The sequence below is a fragment of the Triturus cristatus genome, chromosome 8 (genome assembly GCF_964204655.1).
Source record: "Triturus cristatus chromosome 8, aTriCri1.1, whole genome shotgun sequence".
NCBI lineage: Eukaryota > Metazoa > Chordata > Amphibia > Caudata > Salamandridae > Triturus > Triturus cristatus.
Window position 1 is genome coordinate 1,269,350,470 of NC_140591.1, and position 26,283 is coordinate 1,269,376,752.

Genomic DNA, 26,283 nt, shown 5'->3' on the forward strand with positions numbered 1-26,283 from the left:
AGTTCCATAGTGGGACCACGCCGAACAGGAGCCCCATCGGGCAGCTCGAGCCAATGGGCAGCTGTCCGGGTCATTCAGTAAATCAAGCGCTCAATCCCCCACAACTGGGTTTGCACCGTCGGGGGGTATATCGTTATCGTCACTCGGCTGTTTTAATACCTCCACTAATGCCACCCATGCCCTTGCTGCCTCCAATGTCTTTTCACTCCCAGTTCTTTGGGCCATTTCTGCGACGTGTAGGATGCCTCTAATAGATGCAAGTGTGATGGGAGGCCATGTAGAAGGGCATTACCACCATCCATATGCGAAAGTACTAGGGTCTTAACGGCAGTACTGAACTGCGTCCTAGAAGAAACGGTTTGACCTTAATTTGAAGGGAGAGCTGGCACCAGGCCCCACTTGCTGCAGAATGTGAGTAAAGAAAGTGAGATAACGTATGTGTTCAAGTCTCTGTCTGTGTTCTTTCGTGATTGCTGTAAATGAAGGTACCTGAGGATTTTCACTTCCACATGCTATATTATGAATCAAACATAGCACGTCGCACTTTTCTTTTAAATACTTTGTAGGTCTCACCTAAAGACAGTGGTAGCTGTATGTAGAAGTCCTAACGCTACCAATACATATACACATAATTGTATACATGCATACAGTACAGAAGAGTAGGTTTTAAATAGGACACTTTACTCCACACGCATTTACAACATGAGCCATTACCCAGCGTTTTTTACTCGGCAAAAACTTTTACAACGCAGGGCTTTACAATGCAATCCATTACAATGCATTATCCATTACAACGTAATTTACTATTCTAACTCCACCGGGGCATTGTAATCGGGAGTGCGTTGTGATGGTTTGCGGTGTAAAGCCCTGGATTGTTAAAGTTTTTGCGGTGTAAAAAATGCGGGTAATGACATGCGTTGTAACGCATGCAGAGTAAAGAATGTTTTCCCCTTAAAGCAATGATAACTCCTGGAAGGTTACAGGAGGCTTCAGGTCCTCCCTTGTAGTAACCTCTCCACTGTTCTGCTGCCCTCCCTCGTGTGTCTCTCTGCCCCACCACTGCTCTACACCCTAGTGCAGGATGTGACCCGCTGCCCAAAAAATGTGTTTTTTTTTTTAACGGTTCTTTATTGGCTTTTGAACTTTTAGAAGAGCAACAGTAATTGAGGTCTTGGTGGAATGTTACAGACATGTCAGTCTCAACAATACACACAATAATAAAAGTCTCAGCCGAACACCATAGAAAAGATAAGGCATCTCGAGATAAAGTCTAGAAGATACAAGTGACAAGTCTACCTCTTGTGTAAGGGAGGGAATAAAAAGTTAAAAGTACAAACCACCTCACTCTACCGCTCATGTTTATGCAACAGTAATGACTAATAAAGTACATAATCTAAAACAATCAAATGTCATGAGAGGCAATCAGCAGAAGCATCATTATCTGACCAAGTGTGGAACAGCACCCTCCTACCTGTGAAATTGTCAAGCCGTGGAGGGGTAATAGAAGTGAAAAAGTGTAAAGAGCAATGACGCTTCCTCCTGGGTCGCCCCAACACCTCCAAACCGGGGACCAGGGCCTGGAGATTAGGGACCACAAGACATCTCTGTATCTAGCTGTGGTCATGTACAGGCATCTACCTTTTCCAGCAGCTTAAGTACATAGTATCCCAGAAGTTGACAGCTCCAGCCCGTCCTCGTACACGAGCCTCGCTCACCATAACATCAGTCTCAGCTGACACCGATTTCAGCACCACTCGGAGACAACAGCCTGCCGAAGGGGGGTGCCGAGATTTCCAAGACATCGCTATTAGGCGCTTGAAATGGCCCATTGCCAAGTCCGCTAATTTTAAGTAGTACTTAGTATGCCTTGTGCATTTCGTGATACCTAGCAGACAGACCAGGGAATCAGCCGGCAGTTGCACATCAATAATCTCTGATATATGTGTCATAATCCAACCCCATGTCAATAGCAACGGTGGGCATTCCCCCACCATGTGAATAAAAGTTGCATCATCATGAGCACATCTAGGGCATACTAGAATTAGTCCAGTAAACACAGTGGCAGCTCCCCCATTGGGGCGTGGGGGTGTTGCCTCACTGCTTTCTCGCAGTGCAAGAAGGCAGAAACATAAACAGTAAAAGCTACCATTTATGTTTCTGTTTCTCGCACTGCAAGAAAGCAGAAGTGCCTGGAGTGCCTGGTTGGGGTGGACAGTCCTGCTCTAGGGCAGGGGGGTTGGCTTACCCACTGTTGTGGGTACTGACTGTTTGGTCGGCCCCAGGGCCGAACATAGCAGTCATGCGCACTCCCCCTTTTTCTCTATGTAGGCTGCTGCATGCAGCCTCCATAGAGAAAATGGCCCGGCTGGGGCGCTCTTCGCTGCGCCTCATCAATCACAACGCTGCCATTGCAGCGTTGTGATTGGCTTGGGTAGGGGAGGGAGGCTGGCTGCTTCCTGTTCCTGTAGCAGGAACGCGGGACCGGCTGCACCAATACACCGTGGCAGTAGCGGAGGCGCGCGGTACCCGGCAGTAAGGTACATTTTATTTTTAATATTTTAACCCCCGCACTTCCCGCGAGTATGCCGGCCGCGGCTGCGTTCAGATAAAAGCATGTTTCACAGAGGCTTTTCCTCTCTTGTCAATTAGTAATGGGGGCTCATTAGACTTCTGAAAGATTAGCACACAGTGGCACCGATGGACAGAGCACGTGGTAGGCTGGCGTCTGATATGCATCCAATTAGACTGACAGTTTTGCCAGTCATTGTCTTTATTAGAACAAATTCACAATTGCTTTATTAACCTTCCTACTTTCTCAAATTTGCTTGAAAATGCACCATTTGCCCACTATTTTTTCAAAATTTTCTCGGGGGAGAGCCCCCCAAAAACCCAGTAGGTGTTTCAGGCTTTCTCGACACAATGCAATACAGTAATTGTTTGTCACCAGCCGCCACTGATCAAAAGTCTCTTCATGTGCTGAGTGCAGAGCACTATTAACTGCTGTGACTCCGACATAAAAAGGCACCGTTCCCCCCTGCTGGCTCTGTGCCTCCTACATGCCTCGCAGAGAAATGACACCTTGCCTCATAACCTTGGCAAAATTAGAGCGGCTAGCAAAGTCATCCCACAGAGACTACCAATGAGAAACACCATCAGCCCTATACTTATAACATTGTGAACTTGATATTGCCCACTTTAATCACTGCTCATTTCACTGACGATGCTGAAAAACCTCTGTTTAACATGAATGAATGATTTGAGTCTTATCGTGCGCAAAACTTTGCCCAATGGGCGTCAAGGCGCCTAAGTCAAATAATCCAGCTCGTCAATCAGAAACAGCAAACTTTTATTAATACGCTTTGGTAAATAACCAGGTTTTAAGGGCCTTTTTAAACAGATCCAAAGAGGGAAGAGTTTTAACCTCAATTGGGAGAGAGTTCCAAAGCTTAGGGGCAACCACAGAAAAAGCTCTCGTTCCCCATCTGGCTAATCTAGTGCGTGGGACTACCAATTGAAATAATCCAGCAGACCGAAGAGTTCTGGAAGGGCAGTAGCGAGTAAGCAAAGATCCAAGTGCATTTTCGGTGTCAGCCACAAGAGCCCTGTAAGTGAGACATAGAATCTTAAAAGAGACTCTATGTTGGACAGGAAGCCAGTGAAGATCTCTCCTAGCATTTGTAGCTGAGGATGCCAGAGGGAGGGCCAAAACAAAACGTGCAGCAGCATTCTGCACAATTTGCAGTCTATGGATCAGGCCTTTGTTGGATTCAGCATATAAGGAGTTACAGTAGTCAAGCCTGGAGCCTACAAGAGCCACTGCAATCTGCTTCCGCGCCTGCAAAGAGAGATAGCTACGAATCCTATTTAGGATTCTAATAACACCCCAACACGTGGCCACGGTCCTATTTGTTTGGAGCGTCATGGAGAGTGAGGTGTCAAAGATCACGCCGAGATTTCTGGCGGATAATGAGGGGGTGGGGCAGATGCCAAGAGTAGTAGGCCACCACTCACTCGACCAGACGTCTAGATCTTTCCCAAAGACCAAGACCTCTGTCTTATCGCCATTTAACTTTAGGGAGTTGATAATCATCCAATCTGCAACATGCTGCATGCATGACCTAAAGCCAATGGCAGATGTCTGGACAGAGGAATGGACCAGTGACACCATAATCTGGGTGTCATCTGCGTAGGACACCACCTCCATCCCCTGCGATCTTAATAGTCTAGCAAGGGGGGCCACACAGATGTTAAACAGGGTCGGGCTAAGAGCCGACCCCTGTGGCACCCCGCATTGTAGTGACTTGGCAGGGGAGAGGAAACTTCCAAGCTTTACTCGTTGTTCTCTATCAAGGAGAAAAGAGTCGAGAAGATTCAAGGCCGGTCCGGTAACCCCTGCCTCACTGAGCCGAGAAGTTAAAATGGCGGGAGACAGGGTATCGAATGCGGCTGTGAGATCTAATAGGACCAGTATTGTAGATTGGCCAATATCCACCTTACGTCTGATGTTATCGACTACAACAGTGAGTGCGGATTCAGTGCTATGATGCTTTCTGAATCCGTGCTGTGTATTGTCAAGATACTCACTGGTCTCAAGAAAGGTGGAGAGATGAGAGTTGAGGTGTGCCTCCAATATCTTTGCAGGAGCAGGAAGCAGAGAAATGGGTCTAAAATTTTTAAGGAGACCAGGGTCCAAAGAAGGTTTCTTGAGGAGGGGCTTTACAATAGCCTTCTTCCATACTACTCGAAAAGAGCCCTGAACAATGGACTTATTCATAACTTCCAGCAGGGTGGCAGCCTCTACCTTGTGTTTGTGGACCTGCGGGCAGCTTTCGACTTAGTTCCACGAGCTAAACTGTGGCAGGTTCTAGCTGATTTGGGCCTCCCGCCCTATTTGTTAGCAGTCTTATTTAGGCTCCATGAAAATAATTTTGCCCAGGTGAGATGTGGCAAGCATGGTGACCTTACTGATCGATTTCCTGTCCACAAAGGTGTCCGCCAAGGGTGTGTGTTGGCTCCCACACTATTTAGCCTTTACATCAATGGTCTTGTTGACCATCTGAATAGTGTGGTAAACAACGATGCCCCAAAACTGGTAACAGGACGAGTGCCCGCTCTGATGTTCGCAGACGACACTTTGTTGTTGTCTAGAACATCATCGGGCATTCAAAACACACTCGATGGTTTTGTAAAGTTCTGTGAGCAGCGGGGATTGGAAATCAACCTGGGGAAAACAAAATTTATGATTTTTAACCCCCCTAACCGGGTACGTCCAAACCCAATTCTATACGGCACTCCCCTTGAAAGGGTTAAAACTTTTGTCTACCTAGGCCTCACCCTGACTGAGAAATTTAACTGGGATAAGCAGATAGCCAAGTCGACGCTTAAGCTTTCCCAGTTGGTGGGGGGTCTTACTAAAGTTTTTAAAAAATCGACCTATAAACCAGTGTCACCCGTTTTGGAGATTTTTTGTCGACAGGCCAGAGCGGCCGTAATTTATGGGGCTGATTTGTGGGGACATAAGCAAACAGAGATCCTTACTAAGGTTGAGCAGTCCTTTTTAAGAACACTTGTAGGGCTCCCCTCTAGTACGCCTCTGACTCCCTTGAAATTTGATTTTGGCCTAGTATCTATAGATGAGATTGTAAGTGCCAGACCAATCTTGTATTGGAAAAGGTTGTGGTCGGTTCCTGAACTGGCCTCATACAGAGCTGAATTCATTGCGATCTGGCCTCTCCTTAAATCTAAAAAGATTCACTGGCTCCAACATATCAAAGCTGCCAGTGCCTGTCTAGGACTCCCGGAATTCTGGGATTCCCCAGAAACTTTTTGTACCGGATTAACAAAGAAAGAACTAGCTTCACTGATATGTACACGGAATCTCCAAATACTTTCGAGCTCTATAACAGTGGGTAGATTGACTTCTGAGTTCCTCACAGCTAAACCTGACTTAAAATTTGAGGAATTCATGGATCAAATCGAACCCCCGCTTGCTCGAAAATTATACATCCAGCTTAGACACGGCACTTTACCAGTCAGGTCCTTTTCAGCTAAGTGGCAGACGCAGAATCAGGAAAGTTGTCCCGCATGTAATTACAAATTGGAGACCGTTTCACATGTGTTGTTCTTCTGTCCTGAATACTCTGCAATTAGAAAATGTTGGTTAATTCCCATTTGTAGGAATTTGGGTTTTCGTCATTTTAAGCAGGCTCTTAGGTCCCTAACTTATGATACCCACCCCCCTATTGTATTTGCCGTATCTCGTTATTTATATGGCATGTGGCGCAGGAGACGAATCTTTTTAAATTAATCTCTGTATTTACTTTTCATATGATAACGTCTTGTTTAATTCTTTTTTAAATTGTAAAATTATTTATTGTTTTATTGTACCTGCTGATGTACTTATGTGCACTTTTATGGTCTAATGGCCGAAATAAAGTTATCACTGACTGACATAACTTCCAGCATAGGTGGCAGAGTACTGTTTCTACACTCCTTCAAAGTTTTTAGGGGTATAGGATCCATAGGAGAGGAAGATTTAATCTTATCAAGTAGGAGGCTCAGTCCTTCAAGAGATAATAAAGGAAATTCCCTCAATAGTTTGAGAGGCTCTTTACCCAACGCATCTAACTTGGCTATAGCAGCAGGAGTATCCTTATCCAAGGACTGGCATTGGGCTTCAAGAGCCAGATGAATGTCCAGGATTTTATTGTGCTTTTACCTGAACGCAGCCGCAGCCGGCATGCTCGCGGGAGGGGTTGCGGGGTTAAAATAATAAAAATAAAACGTACCTTACTTCAGGGTACCGCGCGCCTCTGCTCCTGCCAGTTCACGGTGTATTGGTGCAGCCGGTCCAGCGTTCCTGCTGCAGGGACAGGAAGCAGCCAGCAGGCAGCCTCCCTCCCCTTTCCAAGCCAATCACAACGCTGCAATGGCAGCGTTGTGATTGGTGAGGCGCAGCGAAGAGCGCTCCAGCCGGGCCATTTTCTCTATGTAGGCTGCATGCAGCAGCCTACATAGAGAAAAAGGTGGAGTGCGCATGACTGCTTTGTTCGGCCCTGGGGCCAACCAAACAGTCAGTACCCACACCAGTGGGTAAGCCACTCCCCCCTGCACTCGAGCAGGACCGCCCGCCCCCAACCAGGCATTCCAGGCAATTCTGCTTTTTCGCAGTGCGAGAAACAGAAACATAAATGGTAGTTTTTACCATTTATGTTTCTGCCTTCTCGTACTTCGAGAAAGGGGTGGTTGACGCCCCAATGGGGGAGCCGCCACTGTAATTTGATTAAGTAAATATGGCCAAGATGGCACTGCTCATCAGCCTGAGCACGGAGGGTGCCGGGAGCAGGCCAGAACCGTTACCAGGGGCACCAGTGCAGAGAAGGGTGCAGTGACCGGCCTGAGAGCTTGCGTCATGGAAGCCTGGTCAGTGAGAGCATACATGAAGAACCGAGATTCAGCCGTACAAGAGCGCAGGAGCATCTTCCAGTTTCTACTAAAGAGGTAGTCGCCTTGCAGAGGAGATTTCAGTCAGGCGAAGCAATTACCATTTTATTTGCGACTGGTAGGTTTATCCCGGGTCTCCATTTAACAGGGAAACGGGGAGCCGTCAGGCAGCAAATCAGCAAACCTTCAGAATCTTTAAACTGTTCCTGCCATTTCCACCTGCACTTTGCAATCAAATGCTACACGCGGCATGAAAAAATCCAAAGAATCCATAATCCCTGATTAACGGGTTTTTACGCCAAATAAAATGTGAAAAGTCTGGAGACACCAGACACTGAACAGTTGCTGCCTGCGCTGTTGGCTTGCACGGAAATAAATATATTCGCAAAATACCCACGATCAGGTGAAAAAATATCGTCTGCAGCTTAACACCAAAATCATCATTCAAGAGCTGTGAGAAGCACCGTTATATATTAGAAATGCTATCACAAGGCTAAAAATAACAAGAGCATGATCCTATTGCAAACCTGGTTCTCTTTTTAACTTTTCAGATCGAAAGCACTCACACAGTCCCCTCTTTGACCCTAGTGCCATAAGTAAAATGCAGCCGTTGGAGTTGAAAGGTAGTGTGACACTTCTTCTTTGTGGTCTTGTCCACTGGTCTGGCCCGGGGTAGGCAGCAGGTCAGTTAGACTTAGTGCATGCAGTCAGATCCGAGTACGCCTACAGCACTGTTACCTTCTGCTTTCAGAGGCCACCGTTCCCTACTCCCTAAGCTAAAGATGCCTGCAGGCCTAAACATTTCAGTGCACCCTTTCAGTCCTGGAAATTGGCACTGTTTTACCCAGGAATCTGCAGCATGTAATAATATGCTGTATTTTGTTAGGGCTATCACTCTGATGCTAAAGTGAGGTAAATGATGAGAGAGTGGAGAGAGAGGGGTGAGAGGGAGAGAGAGACAGAGAGACATCTGGACCAGTTGCATTATCAAAGCTCAAGAATTGGAAGTTTCCCAGGTCCATGTTTCTGTCGTGTCTAAGCATGTTATATTATGTTCAACATATTTATGATATATGTTTTGTTGTTTAGCACTAATACGTTATCCAGAAAGCCACTGTGAATGTAAAACGTAGGTTCAGTAGGTAGCTCAGTGTGTTAAGGTGCCTGCGGCCAGCATACGGGTATTTGTGACTTACTTGTCACAAGTTGCAGTAAAATAGTTTTGTAAGATAATTTCCATAGGGTGAGGATTTATGTCTAACCTTCACACCATAGGTTCCATTAGCGATAAAACAATCAGCGCACACGTTCCAGTCCCTGTGACACAGCTCAGAAGGCTACTGTGCCTACTGCAGACATGCAGGTGTCACCTGTAGGTCACAGGTTTTCGATAGAATTGGTCAGGGGATTAACAGGTCTTTTGGAGAGGTCTGGATGTAATCCGAAGGTTAGACATGTAAGCCCAACATTTCATCCTTATAAGGTCGTTACAGTACAAACGATAGAACCGGGTGACAATAACATCAAATTAAAGGGTCATAAAGCCAGTATCAGGAAATGCTGTATAAAAAAAGTTTTTACATGTTATGTCTTTAACTAGATGTCTCAACCTGACTCGCCCCGTCCTTTCTCTTCCTCTCTCTGCTTCCCTCTTCTTTTCTGCTTTCTCTCTCCTTCACTCTCTGCCCTTCTATCTCTTTATCGGTGCCGGGCCGTAACTATGTGTCTCACCCGGTCTGTCTCTTGCCCTCTCCTTTCTCTGTCTTTCTCTCTCTCTCTCTCTCTCTCTTTCTCTCTCTTTCTCTCTCTTTCTCTCTCTCTCTCTCTCTCTCTCTCTCTCTGCTTGCCCCTCTGTTCCTAATTCCTAATTCTCTCCCCAATCATTCATGTCTTTCTTTCTCCTGCGGCCCCTCTCTCTTTTTCTGCTCCTCTGCTTCACTCTACATGTCTGATCTTATCTCCCCTTTCCCTTCGTAACCCCCCTCTGCAATATTGCTATTAGCCGACGGACAGCCTTGTCGGTGGTAGGCATGAGACATGTATCTGTGGCCACCCCCAGCAGAAACAAACAATTTAGCCATAATGTTTACTCTTTTGTATCGGAGGGAAGCGCCGGTATCCTCTCCTGTCAATTAGTAACAGGGGCACATTAGACTTGTGAAAGATTAGCACACAGTGGCACAGACGGACAAAGCACGTGGTTGGCCGACATCTGATATGCATCCGATTAGACTGACAGTTTTGCCAGTCATTGTCTTTGTTAGAACAGATTCACAATTGCTTTATTAACCTTTCTGCTTTCTCAAATTTGCTTGAAAATGCACCATTTGTCCACTCTTTTTAAAATATTTTCTCGGGGGAGAACCTCCTCACACCCCCCGTAGGTGTTTCAGGCTCGCTCGCTCACCGCAGTGAAATACAGTAATTGTTTTACGCCGCACCACTTTCAAATGTCACCAGCCGCCACTGCGTAAACATCTTGTGTAGGCGATGTGGGGTGAAGTAGTATGGTACAAATAATTAAACTGGGTGAACTTCAAATGAGCATTACGGGAAACCTGCTTCACCAGTTCGAGTGCCATACCCTACTGCTTAGAAGTCAGCACGGTACCCAGGCATGCATCCCGCCTGGGCTTACTAGGGCCATGGCCGCATCGGCCGCTTGTAGCACCGCATAAAGCACTGTGACCTCTCAGTGACCCAATACGTGCGTCAGCATACACTGCAGTCCAGCAAGAACCGCAGGGGCCTCCCGTCCCACCATCAAAGTATTCCTCACCTCAAACATCAAGGCATTATATGTCAGGGATTGGTCAGCTCCTAGCATAGTGCTGTCCTGCAGTTTCTGGAAGGAGCGCAGGGCCCTGTCAGTGTATAAGTCCCTGATGCTGTTCACACCCGCCTCGCGTCAAGGTGCGGGGTCATGAGCATCCAGCAGAGCCCGCGACCCGGGCATGCTCCACATGGGCAATTAAGGCGCGTATAGCAGTGCACCACGGTGTGGATGAATAAATCTATGCCAGTACAACTTTGCAATGTGCGCCAGTCTACTTGTACCCCTGGAAGGGCCTCCAGGCAGCAACAGCCTTTCCATTAGTCCTAGCGCATTCAGTTCATCACTGACCAATCTACCTTCACCCATTGCGTCGCGAGCCAACCACAGCATGGGCCACTGTAGTTGAGCCGCTGCAAAGTAACGTTCCAGGTCCAGGACCTCCAGAGTCAGGCATTGCAATATACGAATAAAGACCCTCTTGGGCTCCCACCCCCCAACACCAACTCAGAAAGGAGGCTCCATAGATCTTTGAAGTAGGCCCTAGTAGGTATCACAGGCACCGCTGCAAAGAGGTAAAGGAGCAGCGGCAGTATTAACATTCTAGCTATAGAGGCCCGACCCATAGGGGAGAGGGGAAAGGGTGACCAGAAACCTACAGATTGCCGCAGAGCTGTCAGGAGCCCAATATCCATGAAACTCATTACCAGCTGGTCACTCGATAAAGCAATTGCATTCACAGTGGCTATGTGATAAGAGATTTTCTTATGTTTTTTGAAAATCCATTACAAGATAGACACTGTACATGTGTGCTATTTGGTGGCCATCTTGTAATGGATTTTTTATGCCATTGTGAATTCTCAAGCCATCTGGGATAGAACATGCAAATACTACTAGCAACTAACATCAGAGCACATACTACAGAAATCTACGTTCAGCCAGTAGGTGAAATGTTGGATTACTTGATACGTTGGATCCAGCCTTCCATGTGTCCTGTGATGATAAATTAAAATGATTGCCATGGCTAGTAATAAAAGGTAACACCTAGTATTGTTCAGCACTGCAAAGTTCCAAGGTATTTGCAAAAAGGGTTCCATTAACATGCATAGCGGCAAAGCCATCGGTTCTGGCTTTAGCTTACAATGCTTGCCTGCATCGTTTGTGCATGCGTTAGTCCATGAAAGCCAGACCTATTGGCTCTGCAAATGCTTGTTTCTAACTGAAGTAGTTTTTTTCAGCATGGGTACTGCATTTTTTACATCCTTATGTGCTATTCTTACCTGATGTAACCTGAAGACTTATATTGCATTATATTATATTTTTTTACTGTATTATGTCATTGTATGTTATATTCTCCACTGTATGTACGCAACTATTCCTTTCTGAATTGTTCTGATGTCAACTGGTTCTTTATCATGCTATAACAGTCCACCAATAAATACATACAAATGTGTTATGAAAAATATAAAAAGATATATAACTTTGACTAAATGATGGGCTTTAGAAGTTGGTGATTGCCAAACCTAGATAAAACCTTTTGCATGCCAGACCTAAGCCATGTTTAGGCAGTGGCATATGTCTGCGCTTGAACCACAAAGACCCTTAATAAAGATAACTGTACAAACGTCATATTCTTTCTTTAGTCATGGGATTTGTGGCTTTCCACCACAGGCAGCCATTAGAGACACTATTGTCCCCCCTTCCCCACCCCCCCTCCCCCTTCCCCCGGGTCACAGGTTAGTCCCTGTTCAGGTAGGCAGGTAGAATATCCTGGGGTGTCTGCCGCGGAGCCTCTAACTTCGGCTGTGCCTTGGGATTCTGGCCTTAGCAATAACTTGGTAACTTTAACTTCTTTTAAACAGCAGAAGTGAAACAAAGCCTCTTTTCCTTTCTTCTTTCTGAGTAGCAGAGCTAATTTTTACATGTCCATTTATTCTGAAGCTACTCTTGATGAGTCCACGTCTAACCCTCTCACTGTGCCTATATGTAAGACAAAAAAGCCCTAGGAAGAAAACATCTAAAGTCTATCCTTTCATAGAGTCGACCCTATGCGCAGCAGTGGCATGTGCTTTTCCCAGACGAGAGAATGTCCTCTGGGAACAAATATGTTCGGACCCTGTGGCATGTCATTGATTTGATAGGTAAAGTTCAACATGAGTCATCCAACAGTGCCTATAAAAACAAGCATTGGCATAGCCAATAGGTCTCGCTTTTGGGACCTTATAAGTATTTAGTTATGCAGCACAATATCCTTGGTTCAACATCAACTGTTGCATGGCTAAACACTTATAAGGTCCCAAAGGTGAGACCTATTGGCTATGCCAATGCTTGTGTTTTGTTTTGGAGTCGAGTGGATGTATGTGGTGTGGAGTGGAAATTTGTGACTTGGATTGAAATTATTAGGTGTGGAAGTGTGTGGTGAAATTGTGTTGTGATTGTGCTTAAGTGATGCTGAACTGACAAATTGCTACTAATTCTTTTAACATGGAGATTGGTATTTACTTTTCTTTCTCTAACTGTGAAGGGAGAACATTTTGTAAAGTGACTATTGTGACAAACTTGCTCGGGTAGAGAAAGTGTGAAAGGAAAGGTTGTAGGATGTCATTTTTTCTAACACAACAAAATGTAAATACCTGTCAATGAACCGTACAAATTGCTGATATATTTCGAGTAGTTAGAAAAGCTGAAATCACATTTTTTTTTTTTAGTTTGAACAAATGATGTTAACAGATTTTAACATGATCAAAACAAATCCAGGCACTTTACTTGGTGCTGTGCAAACGATAAATATTTGTGAAGCACGGTTCCCATACATTATTGTTTCTGTGCTATATAATTTTATCAGTAAAGCTGCCAGTCTGTGCAAATTTAGTGGCCATTTCAAAGGATAATGTGCAGTCTATAGTGTGTGCTATCCCACCATTATTTAGTAATATGTGTGAGAGACGGAGTACTCCAAAGTGCACCACCAGCTATATACCACACCCTTACTCCTCTCCTGCTGAACGGGCATAGTTTATTACACTTATCATTAGTGTGACACTACAGTTTTCATAATTCCTATGACTTCTGTGATATAACATTGATGGGAGCATCCCACTCTGAAAATTGTTCCAGCGCTACCGCGTGGAAGTGTGAAGCTCTACAGCCAAACAATTAAGCTGAAATGCGCTCGTCTGTACCTCGTTTGGTAGATACCGATTTTAAAAGATGCATTAAAGGATGGAAAAACTTAATGGCTGGGATGCCTGCCTATCTCTTTTGAACGAGCAAGTTCTTATGGGCAAGGACCGAGCTAGAGCAAAACATTCGGCCCGAACAAAGCTTCAACCTTTCTTGACTCGCGCCCTACGTGTCAGACTATGTATTTCTGTCTTGCACTAGAAAGTCTCTATTGAATCCATTAGGTGTGGTGTAGAGTTTTCTGTTAGTATCCAATATTAGACACCTGTACGCAAGGGTTAAACTTTAATTATGCAGACAGTGGCATGGAATAGTGGACGACAAGGGTGTAATGCTGCACTAAGAAAGTCTCCATAAAGTAGGTTCATGTAGAGAACTTTGAGACAACTGGAAAGCAAAAACGTTTGTCAAACACGCATGTACAGGAAAAGGTTCTGCATCCTCGTCACTTACTACTACAAGTTACTGTAAACAGACATTCTAACTTCATGCAACGCCACGTTACCAGGTAGCTTCATGTCACGTTACCAGATGGCTTGATGTCGCAGAGTAGCAAGTGCTCCAGTTTTAGGCTTTTCTTTTACAACTCATAACCCGCTAATTTCATGTGAATTCGTGAAACTGGAACAAATTAAGTGCCCCAAGACTACGAAACCCAGAATCCGTTATGGCGCTAAATTGAGCCACATGAGTTTATCCCTGCGTCCTAGGTGCCAAGAAGTCATTTAGCAACCTTAGCAAAAGTGATGTTAAAAATAAAGGTATTAAGCGCCCAGTGGTGGCCATGTAAGGTGAGGATAAACAAAACGAATTTGTGTAAGCAAAGTTATTGTCCTAAAACCAAATTCCCCATGCCCAAGGCTGGCAGACCGTGGACCCAAACGAATTACATAACAGAAGCGCTATTAACGTTACACTGGGCTAGCGATTACCCTAAAATACTAATAGGATCCTAAAAAAGACTGGTGCACAGTGACAACCTGTTGGTCTGGGATCTGGTCTTCGCCACTCTTCTGGTGTCAGCATTGTTAGTAGAGCTGCAGAACCGAGACTCTACTTCGTCCAGGAGCTCGTCCAGATAGTCTGCCATACCCAGCAAGGAGGGAGACTTGGAATGGGCGGGGCTAAAAAGTGACGACCCGACTGTTGCCTTGAAACCGCGTTGGAGGTTGTACAGAATCTATTGACCCTAAAGCTTATTCAGATCAGAGGACTGAGAGCACCTTGCGCCCGTCATAGCCCTATTGGACGCATTACCGAGAAGGAAGTGCTGTAGGCTCCTAGGCACAGTAACATTCCGGAGCAGTTTTCATTCTATTTATTCAACGGTGTCAATTAATACTAGAGATGAATAAATGCTACCTGTGCACACACGTCATAAGAGGAATGTGAAAGGAATGGGGACGGATTCGGTTATTTACTTATATTCTGTTCGCAATTTTTGTTAATGAGATAAAGAAAATAAGTCCGAAACTTACTAATATGTAAACCCCTTCATGTTGTTGTGCGGTGGTGGGGAAAGGGGGTGCAAATATGTATTTCAAAACTACTGGTGAGTGGAGCCAGTCAGACTGTGAGGCGCTCCCTCCAGTACAGGGCTTTGAATGGTGGATCGCTCTAGTCTATGACAACTCCCTGGCTTCGCAGAGACGAAGAAGCGAGGCAGACTCACAGGCAATGCTGCCTAAATAATAACGCCTGCCTAGTTACGGAAATACTAAAAAACAAAATACCAAAAAAATCCACAAAGGAGACCAAATAATTATAAGAATACAAGGCGTTTGACTAGTGTTAGATAAATGACAAAGAGGATACTGCCACTCTCTGGCCAGAAAAAGGAAAGCATGCAGTGAATGCAAACGGCGGGAGGAGGGGTGGGAAGAAAGGCGAAAGTGAAAGTGATCGCGATCAAGCGCGGCGAGCGATGCGCTTAATGAGCATGAGGAGGAAAGCCATATGGCTCCTGTGCTCGTAAGCGCGCGCCCGCGCATATGCACGCAAGCTGTAGGCCGGCCATGGTAGAATTATTTTAAGCCCTCACTAAAAGTCTCGCCTGATCCAGCGCATGCGCTGGATCAGGCGAGACCTAATGATGATCCCTCCAGCTATGTGAATCGCATGAATATGCCCATCCTGCTTCATAAAAAAGTAGATGACTTAGTAACAAGTGCATATGTGAAGACATTTTTCCAGCCACTTTCTGCATGTTCATGACCCTATCTGCGGACCAAACTGCCAGATGAGGCCGGATTGGGATGCAGTGCAGTTCTTTTGAGAAACAGATGTTTGAGGCACCTCGTTCATCGTTGATATGGTTTTTGCTAGAGTGCGTCTGGGAATGAAGCTGAAGAATGTTTTTAACCTCCAAGGCACGGGAATCAGCCTTCGCTAGCAGCCCAGGGCATGGCTCTAGGTACTAGTAGTGTTTGGTATTTTGACTTGTAGTGTCATGTCAGTAGGAATGTCTTCTACCTTTTCTTTGGGGTCCGGAGTACCAGGATATCCTAAGGGCTGACAGCATGCAAACCCATGCCTTTCTCTTTTCTCTTGCGCACGCTGATTTTCTCGGCTCAGGAGTGGTCTAATCCCCGTACAGATTTTGGAGATAGCCGATCGACCGTCTTTCTCTTATAATAAATATTCAGTAGTGTCTTGTGACTTACCTACATTGGAGACTTTCAGAACGAAAGGCACGATGGTCTTAAGCTTTAAATATTTACTTTGGAAATATCCAAAGTACAAATGCAAAACTGCAGTTAGTCAAATAGAAATTCAGTCAAAGTGCTAAGCTAAAAATAAAGAGAATAATGAACTCAGGAGAGTTCAAAGACAAAACTGGCAGAGATTCGCCTTCCCTGCGTGGTTACAGAACTCCTTCTAACATCATAAAATCACACACTTTTATAGGATTTTAAACCAAGGTTCATACATTCACTAAGTAAGTACATGGTTCTCAGTCTCATGGCCGATAGGAATCAAGCAAAGAGAAACATTTGCCACAGAGTACATTCAAATACTTTCTCACTATTATACTACATGGGATTCTGCGCTCACAGCGTCAGGTGCATAGGTACACAACTGTTACATATTATGTTATTCAGTTTGGGACTGCTAAACTCACCCCTGAGGAAATACATTTCGTTCAGAACATTCAGCAAAGTCTTTAGCTTGCTCCGTGGAACTCTTTATTCTACCAGAGAATGAAAAACGAAATTAATCATGTGGTTTAGAACAATGTCACTTTAAAGATGGACGACATAGACTAAGTTAGCCTGGTTCACTTACAATGCGATTTCTAAGGTTACTAACATTAAACTTCTACAAATTAGCATTCTCAGGGCCTTCATGGATCTCCAACTTCTCTGGCTCGATCTCACTTTGGTCTCTCCCGAGCGCTGCGCTTCACTATCACAGGCCTGGTTTTGTTGTGGTTATAAAGGGTTAATTCTCTGCAGTCTCTGCCCAGACACCTCCACTATTTTTAGTGCTCCTAGAACACCCGGGTTTGTATCCCACAGATGAAGCACAGCTATTGCTCACGCACACCAAGGAAATCTGAATTTCAATAAATGCTTGACTCTTAATACCACCCCTTTAGCCCACCCTAGTTCCCCGGTCTGTCTCAAATTGGTGAGTATCTTTACTTCTCTTTTTGGTCTGACTTGACAGTTTATCTGCCGTCGGGCCTTATATTATCAAAAGAAAAAGACCTTTAAAAAGCATTAGTGAAAAAGGGGCGTTGGCCCCACCCACATGTTTATCAACTTGAGTACAGCATTTGATTTGGCAGACGAGTGCTTTCACTGAAAAAGTGCTTATGTTGCACTTTATGGCTTGTGGGAAAATGTTTGTTCATACAACAGGCCTGAGTTGATTATGTTGGCAAATCAATGGCCAAAGCTATAGGACTGATTTGTTACTATAAAGGCAGTGGGCCTGACATGTTTATTGTGAAAAGCTTATGTTAAAGCCAGTTATGTTGATGCACTGGATTAAAACCTGAACACGCATTTTGTTTCATGAAACCTCACAAATTACCGTAGAAGGCAAAAGTTTTGGTACTGGTTTACCCCTTTGACAAACTCTGACGGTAGAAGATTTTCTCTGTGAAAATCTTTTTAGGTCTTCTTAGGAGGGATTGTGTCCTCTATCGTTAAATATAATTTTGAACATATTTGCAAATTTATGACTGTAGGAAAACTTATGCTCAATACAGTAGGAGTCAGCTGGTATAGTGATAAGTCAGTTATAAACTGTTATGTCAGATTTCATTGGTGTGATCTGTTTATTATGGAAAGTTAGAACAACCACGGATGGGGGCAAGGCATCCAATGCGTTGGACTCAGATGCCAACTCTGTTTCTACTCTGTACCCTGCCTCAGATGCTGAGCGGCCGCAAATCCCACACCGCACCGCTGATGACCTGGGATGATGGTGTCTTGTGGACAGTGAACATTTCGCATTTGGTAACTATATGGGGCGGCCTTGATGGCTGGGCAGTCTGTTTGTTTATTGTTTGACTGAGATTTTACTGTTTGGAAAGGCACAGTCCCTTTTGACAACTGATTGGTGTCCCACGGAGCTCGCCCCTTCTCCCTTTCCTAAAAAAAATAGCAAGATATCTAGGCATTTTGATAGACCATAAACTATCGATGAAAGAGGTGATAGCTACTTGTGGCACGTGCTTTGGGGTAATGCACCTGTTCTGCTTGGGTTTTCGGATCAGATAGAACCCGCTCATCAGAGCCTCACTAACCCAGCCAGAACGTTACCCCCCCTCCCTAGGGCCTATTTACAATAGTGCAACCACATATATCTACCACCTAAGGACAGGGAATTCCTACTATACATACCAAGACCTCTTATAATCGGCGGCCTCGCGATCCCATACGGATCCAGACCTCTCTGCCCATACGACAGTATCACAAGTGGCGGCCTCGCGATCCCATACGAATCCAGACCTCTCTGCCCATACGACAGTATCACAAGTGGCGGCCTCGCGATCCCATACGAATCCAGACCTCTCTGCCCAGACGGCAGTCTCAGCACAATCGGCGGCCTCGCGATCCCATACGAATCCAGACCTCTCTGCCCATACGACAGTATCACAAGTGGCGGCCTCGCGATCCCAGACGAATCCAGACCTCTCTACCCAGACGGCAGTCTCAGCACAAGTGGCGGCCTCGCGATCCCATACGAATCCAGACCTCTCTGCCCATACGACAGTATCACAAGTGGCGGCCTCGCGATCCCATACGAATCCAGACCTCTCTACCCAGACGGCAGTCTCAGCACAATCGGCGGCCTCGCGATCCCATACGAATCCAGACCTCTCTGCCCATACGACAGTATCACAAGTGGCGGCCTCGCGATCCCATACGAATCCAGACCTCTCTACCCAGACGGCAGTCTCAGCACAAGTGGCGGCCTCGCATACCCATACGAATCCAGACCTCTCTGCCCATACGACAGTATCACAAGTGGCGGCCTCGCGATCCCATACGAATCCAGACCTCTCTACCCAGACGGCAGTCTTATACAACAGTTCATCCTATGATCACCATAACATACAAAAAGGGAATCAGTCTCACTATTCATCAGATCACACAAGGACTGCCAGTTCAAGCATAGCCTGTTCTCCGGTTCGAGGGGCTCCTCTTTCCCTTATTCAGTTACCACTTACCTGATCAGGGTTAACATCTGTTCATGTAGCCGCAGCTGACTAGAAGAATAGGCTACCCTCTCATACAAGAACACGCAGCACATGTTGGTTCACTACAAACTGGGTACTTTATTACTCATTACATACGCAATCACATAACATTACAATATAACACATAACCTGCAAAGAAAAGTGAAAGATTAAGTTGTACACTCTAATAAGAAAGGGTCGACATCACCTTAATAGTGTGTAGCCTGCACTCAGTGGCCATCTAGGTTCCCTTCTCGTCTGTGCCTCGGCTCGCCTGGAAGTCACACCTCCGCAGTCACGGATACATGTCTGCACCACTATGCGCTGTTCTCTTCACCCTTCTCCGAGTCACTGGGACCTCTTCCTTATCGGCTACTCTCTCCTCTCTGGCTATTCTGCTAGGAGAGTATCTGTCTCTCGGTTCTTCTCCGCCTTCAAGATGGCGTCTGTCTTCCCTGGAATAAGTAGTAGCGTTACTGCTAACGGCTAGATGCCGCCTACGGACTGAACATGTAACGGCCTCAGACTTTCACTAATATAGAGGTGCGTTTCCTCATGGAAAATTCCGGCCCGTAACCTGCCGCCCACCAAATTCTTGTACCTCCCCGTACCAAGGACACGTTCCCAGCCGGCCGGCCTGATGTAGTGTCTTCGGCATGAAGAAAAAATACAATCCTTCGATAAGGGCCGGCCTGAACCGGTTCTCTCCAAGCGAATAACACCACATAACTAAAACATTACATTTGACCTAGAAGCATCCCAAGCTGCCGGAGCAGAAAGAAAGATGGAGTCTCTCCCGTTTGAGGCCTACCAGGCCTGAATTCAGCACGGCTCCATGAAATACCCTCACTACAGGACAGGTTATCCCTAATACTAACGAATCTATCCCCTAGGCTATGTGTGCAAGCCCTGATCTATGGGGAAGAGCACAGGATCATGTCGAAGTGCCTAGTAAATAGGCTCCATTCACTACTCTAACCCTTAGACTTGAATGGTAAGAGACTGAAGTCACATTCAATTACTTTTCCTCACAAGAAGGCCGGGAAAATCGAGCAGAACATTTCACCCTTGACTTCAGTCTATTATACATTCATTAAACAGAACTAATATCTGTGGAAGAATAATATGAAACAAGACTAACTGATCTATGTCTAGTACCAGGTGTGCAGAATTGAAATAGTGAAGGAATACACTGAATAAAGCAACAGATAGAAATCAAAATGCCGATAGTAATCAGAATACCTCCTAATATCTGACGTAACATATGCAAATCAGGTAACCAATTAAAGAGCCAGTCAAACCAGCCCTGGTCAATGTGTTTTCTAACTTCTTCTGTCAAGTCATGTAGTTTATCAATGTGAGCTTGAATGGATTTTGTATGATCCGACAAGTTAAAACAACAAAGACCCTCAAAATCAGAACAATCGTGTCCATGTTTAAGCAAAAGATAATCAATGGCCGCTCGATTTTGCAAGATAGCTCTACGTTCACCCTGGGCGTCTAATAGCATGTCAGACAGGACTGTAGAAGTATGATTAATGGATTTTACCATCCAGCAGGCCATTTTCCCAATAGATTTGGCATTATAAACTGCCAAAGCAGGAACACCAACAATTGAAATAGCCAGGCTAAGGTATTCAGACTTGGAATATAAATGTAAAGATGAGTCACAATCCTCCTGTAACCTCACTGTATCTCGAATCACACGAGAGTTGGCATTCGGATGTGATGAAAACATCAACAAGCTCAGTCTAGTAATGGCACAAGGGCCTCCACAAATATTTGCGGGGATATATGGCCAGGAAGTATTACCACATGAGAAAAGCCATCCGGCAGGTAGTAACATCGTGCGATAATGACTGGGGGTAACTACCAAACTCTTGCAAGTCATGTTATTCTGAACAGAAGTACATGTTTTCGGTGTCCTTTGAAGGCACAAAGTTCGTTCATGAGCGGTGAATGAAGTGGCACCTTTCAATCTTAAACGCATACATTCAGAAATCGCACTAGGATCACAAGTAAGGAAAAAACACAAATCACCCTGTGTGATATTATAGGTAACTATTTGGGACTGGATGGGGGGTATCGGGTCTGACAGTACAATACACAAGGGGCAATACTCATGGGTAGCAAAATCGCCCAGAAGAACATTGGGGCGAGCATTCGATATATTAAAAATATGAGTCAAAGTCTCCAATGAAGCAGGGACAGCAACTAAACAAGTCGCTAGAATGTCAGTCACCGATCTCATCGGTGTCAAGCAGAAATGAGGGGCTTTAGTCACTCGTTTGGCTAACGTAATCCAAAAGTTCGACGACGAATCCCACGCAGCGAAGGAACGCGACACTCGGGTTCTCAACTCAGCCCGGGTTGATGGGATCCCTCCTCTCTCGTCGTACCAGCCCAAAAGGAGTCCAACGCCGACACATCCTGCAGCAACAGTCCAAAGAATGATCTGAAAGAGAATCAAATACAGGCATTATTCATTCTCGTAAGTAACATTTGTCAGCCGGGACTGCTTCCCAGCTATCTTTCCCTGGTCTCATAACTAAAATGGTGTTGTCTTGACCGGTTGCAATGACTTCTGCTTGTTCAGGGGGATTCTTAGGCGACTGCACCCAAACTCTGGCCCCAGGATTATCTGTGGAGCCAAAACCTTTCTGGCCTCGTACAGTTAGCAACGTTGGGGCAGTGCCTTTTGTGATCTCACCACTGAAAACAGGCATTATTAGCAATTGAGCCACTCGGTCAGTTTGATGTATCAGTAAGTCAACCTCACTGCTATTCAGCAGGAGCACCTTAATCTCTCCCTGAAAATCACTGTCAATGATCCCTCGAAGCACCTGAACGCCTTTTACAGCCAGCCCCGATCTAGGGGCGATTAATCCGAAATTCCCAGTTGGTATATGAACACCAACACCAGTTTCAATGATGACTCGATCCTTACTTTTTATAACGGTGTCATCCATGGCATGCAAGTCTAAACCTGCCGACCCTGGGGTCGCTCTACATGGAGCCAAAGCTCCGGGAGTAATTTCCCAGTACATCACAGTCTCTCTGATTTCATTGGGCTTAGCATCAACATTCGGAGGAAACAAACGCATAAGTGGGGATTCAGCATTTAGAAAAGGACGGTTATTCAAAATCAATAGCGCTTGACGCAAAAAGTCTCGCCAATTCTTATACTTGTCATCTGTTAATTTACGTAACTGATCTTTCAGCAGGCCATTCAACCTCTCCACAAGACCCGAGGCCTGTGGATAATATGGTATATGAAACACCCATTCAATATTGTTTTCCACACAGAATTCCTGTACCAATCTTCCACGAAAATGGGATGCATTATCAGATTGAATTTGGAATGGCACACCATAATACATCATAATCAATTCCACTGTTTTAATAGTATTCAATTGGGTAGCTTGCTTACAGGGAAGGGCCACCAACAGGCCACTGTATGTATCAACAATAGTGCAAACATATTGACAATTCCTACTCATAGGAAGTGGACCAATGTAATCAATCTGCCAAATTTGAGCAGGTAATTTCCCGCGATGTAAATGACCTTTAACAGTTTGGGGCACTTTGCGCTGCCTGATATGCTGACAAATGGGACAATGTAGAATAACATTTTTGATTAAATCTAGGGGAATATAAATTCCTCGATCAGCAGCCCACCTGCTAGTGGCTTTCTCTCCAAAGTGTCCTGCTTTCTGGTGGGCCCATTTCGCCAATCCCGCAATATCAGAATCTTGCCTGTCCACCACTGCCTCAGCAATTTTAGATTTCTCATCTGCAATATTATGAAAGAATTTGTCAAGAGAGTCTATCGGGGTATGAGCATCCACATGGAAGATTGTAACAGTACTCTGTGGGAGCATTTCCCAAATCTCCTGCCATAATTCTTTTCCCCACAGTTCTTTTGAATGGATTTTCCAACTATGGGAATGCCAAGTCGGTAACCAAACTGCCAGTCCATTGGCAGTAGACCAAGAATCGGTGAAAATATGGCATGTGCCAGGTAATTCTTGTTTCAGAACTTGATAAACAGCATAGAGTTCAGCAAATTGACTGCTCTTACCCTCACCAGTTGTGCTCAGCAATTTTTGTGTGATCGGATTATAGGACACCGCCTTCCAATGCCGTTTCGTCCCTATGAACCTTGCTGAACCATCCGTAAACCAGACATGGTTTCTGTCCTCCGCCGACAAATCATCAAAAGGTCTACCCCACTTAACAGGAGACTCCTGTACTAAAGGTACGGAACATTCACTCTCAGTCTCAGTCGATGGCGCCCGCGCCACCTGCTCATGCAAAGATGCAACTCCTTTTTGTCCCACACGTGCCCTGTCTTGTATATACCATTTCCATTTAATCACACTCGCCTCTTGAGCGTGTCCAATTCGGTGAGTTTTCGGCGAACTCATAACCCACTGCATGATAGGAATTTCAGGTCGCAAAACTATATCATGTCCCAAAGTCAATTGCTCGGTATCCACCAGAGCCCAATAACACGCAAGTAACTGTTTCTCAAAAGGTGTATAACGCTCACCAGCATCAGGTAACTTTTTGGTCCAGAAACCTAACGGTACTCTACTCTTGCCTTGTTTCTGCCACAAACTCCAATTCGCATAAAGGCCTTGTACAGACACATTCAAATCCACATCACCATCACATACAGGCCATAAATCCAGAGCATGCTGAATTGCTTCTTTTGCCAGACTGAACGCATCTTGTTGTGGTTTATCCCATTCAAATGCATTCTTTTTACGAGTGACATGATACAAAGGGGCCAATATTTGACTTAAATGAGGAATATGCTGGCGCCAAAAACCAAACAAACCAATGAAGCTTTGGGCTTCTTTCCTGTTCCTCGGAACTGCAAAATCAAGAATTTTCTGTTTAACCTGAGGGATCACTTCTCGGTGCCCCTCATGCCAATTAATACCCAAAAATTTCACAGCCTGGGACGGACCTTGTAATTTATCCGGGTTGATTTCCCAACCTTTCTCACGCAGGCACTCAATGACTCTGTCCAATTGGGTCTGAACTTCCTCTTGTGTTTCGCCTTGGATCAAAATATCATCAATATAGTGACATATCTGAATTTGCGGATGAACCGGTACCTCAGCCAAATGCTCTGCCACCAGCCGGTGACATATCGTAGGACTATGCACATAGCCCTGGGGAAGACTCCTAAACGTCATCTGACGCCCGTTCCACGTAAAACTGAATTGTTCCTGACACTCGGGGGCAATCGGAATCGAAAAGAAAGCATTAGCAATATCAATGGACGCATACCATGTACCTGGATGTTTTTGGATTCTTTCAATTAGGGTAATAACATCCGGTACTGCAACAGTCAAAGAGGGTGTATGTCTATTCAATTCTCGATAATCAACAGTCATGCGCCAAGAATTATCACTCTTACGTACAGGCCAAACAGGATTATTCCAAGCAGAAGTAACTGGGGTTATAACTCCTGCATCCACCAACTCCTGAATAGTGGTACTAATCTCTTCATGACCACCTGGAATACGATACTGCTTCTGACGAACCACTTTTGTCGCCTGGGGAACTTTTATGGGGGGCATTCTTAAACGACCAACCCGTACAGGCCTGGACGATATATAATGTTTAGTTCCAAATTGGTAACATCCATCATCTAAGTGCAAAGTCATTCCTTTCAAAATATCAATTCCAATTATGAATTCTAAGAGTGGTACCACTAATACAGAGTATTCTTTTCTAGGAATTCTACCTATTCTCATTTCAAGTAAAGTTTGAACTGTGGGAGTTTCCTTTCCACCTAATCCGGTAATTGTAAAAGGCTGACCTTTAAACTTCTTTGATTTTCCATGAATAAGAGTGGCCTCCGCTCCTGTATCTACCAATGCTCGGGCCCTTTGGACATTACGATGTCTCCAGTAAATATCAATATCTACATAGGGTCTATTATCTCTGTGAGCCCATCTGTGTACTGGAGCTTGATCTATTTCCTAGTCATTTTTACTGCGTTCTGTGTACCAGGATAAATCAGGATAAAGACTCTCACGTTTCCCAGGTATCGATACCTCCTGTTCATATCCATCTCCATTACGAAATGGATTCCTGTCCTCTGCATTGTACTGCGGGTTTCGATCGGCCAATCTGTGTCGATCCTCTCTCCTTCTCAACTCAGGGGATTGATCCCTATCATCTCTACGTCTGCTGTTAACATAATCATCTCTCCCCCTCTCTCTTTCCCCCTCTCTCTCCCTGTCTCTCTCACGACGGGGGGACAAATCACGTACATAACGTCGATCATCACGACGATCAGAGCGCCCACGGCGGTCGTCATCACCGCTACCGTCAGAAAAACCACGATCACACTCAGTCGTCCGAACACGCCGGGCACCCTCCTTTCGATCCAAGCCACGTTTGCGAAACATTTCCCACAAACGAGAAGTAGTCTCACCGTCAATGTCCTCCTTCCGCACACCATCGGCCATAAGACCAAAAAACATATCACGTCTAGTAAGTTTATTGTCACCAGGAGTACGAGTGTCAGGCCGGGATTGCCGTTCAGGTTTAAACCACTCACCCAACTCACCGAGTTGGCGTACCGATTCCAGCACCATAGACAATATGTTACCAGTCTGATTAATCAATAAAGTCATCATGACCTGCTTATAAGCAACCGGGGAAGAACGAATAATACGATTCCGCACAGAAGATGTCAACAAACCATCAAGCAACCTGTCAGCAGTATAAAAAAAAATTGCCGTTTTCATCACCTCCTCTTTGAGACGTTGTGCAGCATCGCGCAAAGTATACCACGGTTTGTCATTCACAGGCCAGTCAGACTCAGTAGGATATTTTTGATTACAACCCTCAGTCGCCAATTGAAGCAAAGAAATTTGACCACCAACATTAAAGTTACGAAAATGATCCTGTACAGTAGAATCCGAACTCAAGGAACAAAACTTCAAACAATCGCCAGCATCCAACATAATGCCAGCAGCGCCCAGTTCATAAAGGCGCACCATCCATGTGAGTAAGGTCTCACCAGCTCGCTGCCGAAATCGCTGCAAAATATCACTAATTTCTTGTTGAGTAAAATCCTCCAAAGAGTCTAAAGCAATACCATTCGGAGCACCGGGAGCCTGCTGCAACTTCCGCCGAAAAACTGGATGCACCGAGACCGTGGGAC

General features: G+C 45.2%; 1 protein-coding gene across 3 annotated transcripts in view; it reads left to right on the top strand.

Annotated features, from left to right (window-relative positions):
• Window positions 1-26,283, top strand: part of CCDC181 (coiled-coil domain containing 181) — a 376,110-nt gene that overhangs the window by 253,595 nt on the left and 96,232 nt on the right. For 2 of the 3 annotated variants that reach the window (XM_085622985.1, XM_085622986.1), the window contains exon 4: window positions 17,782-17,865. The exons of the other annotated variant lie outside the window; for it this stretch is intronic. In XM_085622985.1, the coding sequence (XP_085479111.1) occupies window positions 17,782-17,865 (84 nt within the window). The remainder of the gene's footprint in view (window positions 1-17,781; window positions 17,866-26,283) is intronic. 3 annotated transcript variants of the gene reach the window in all.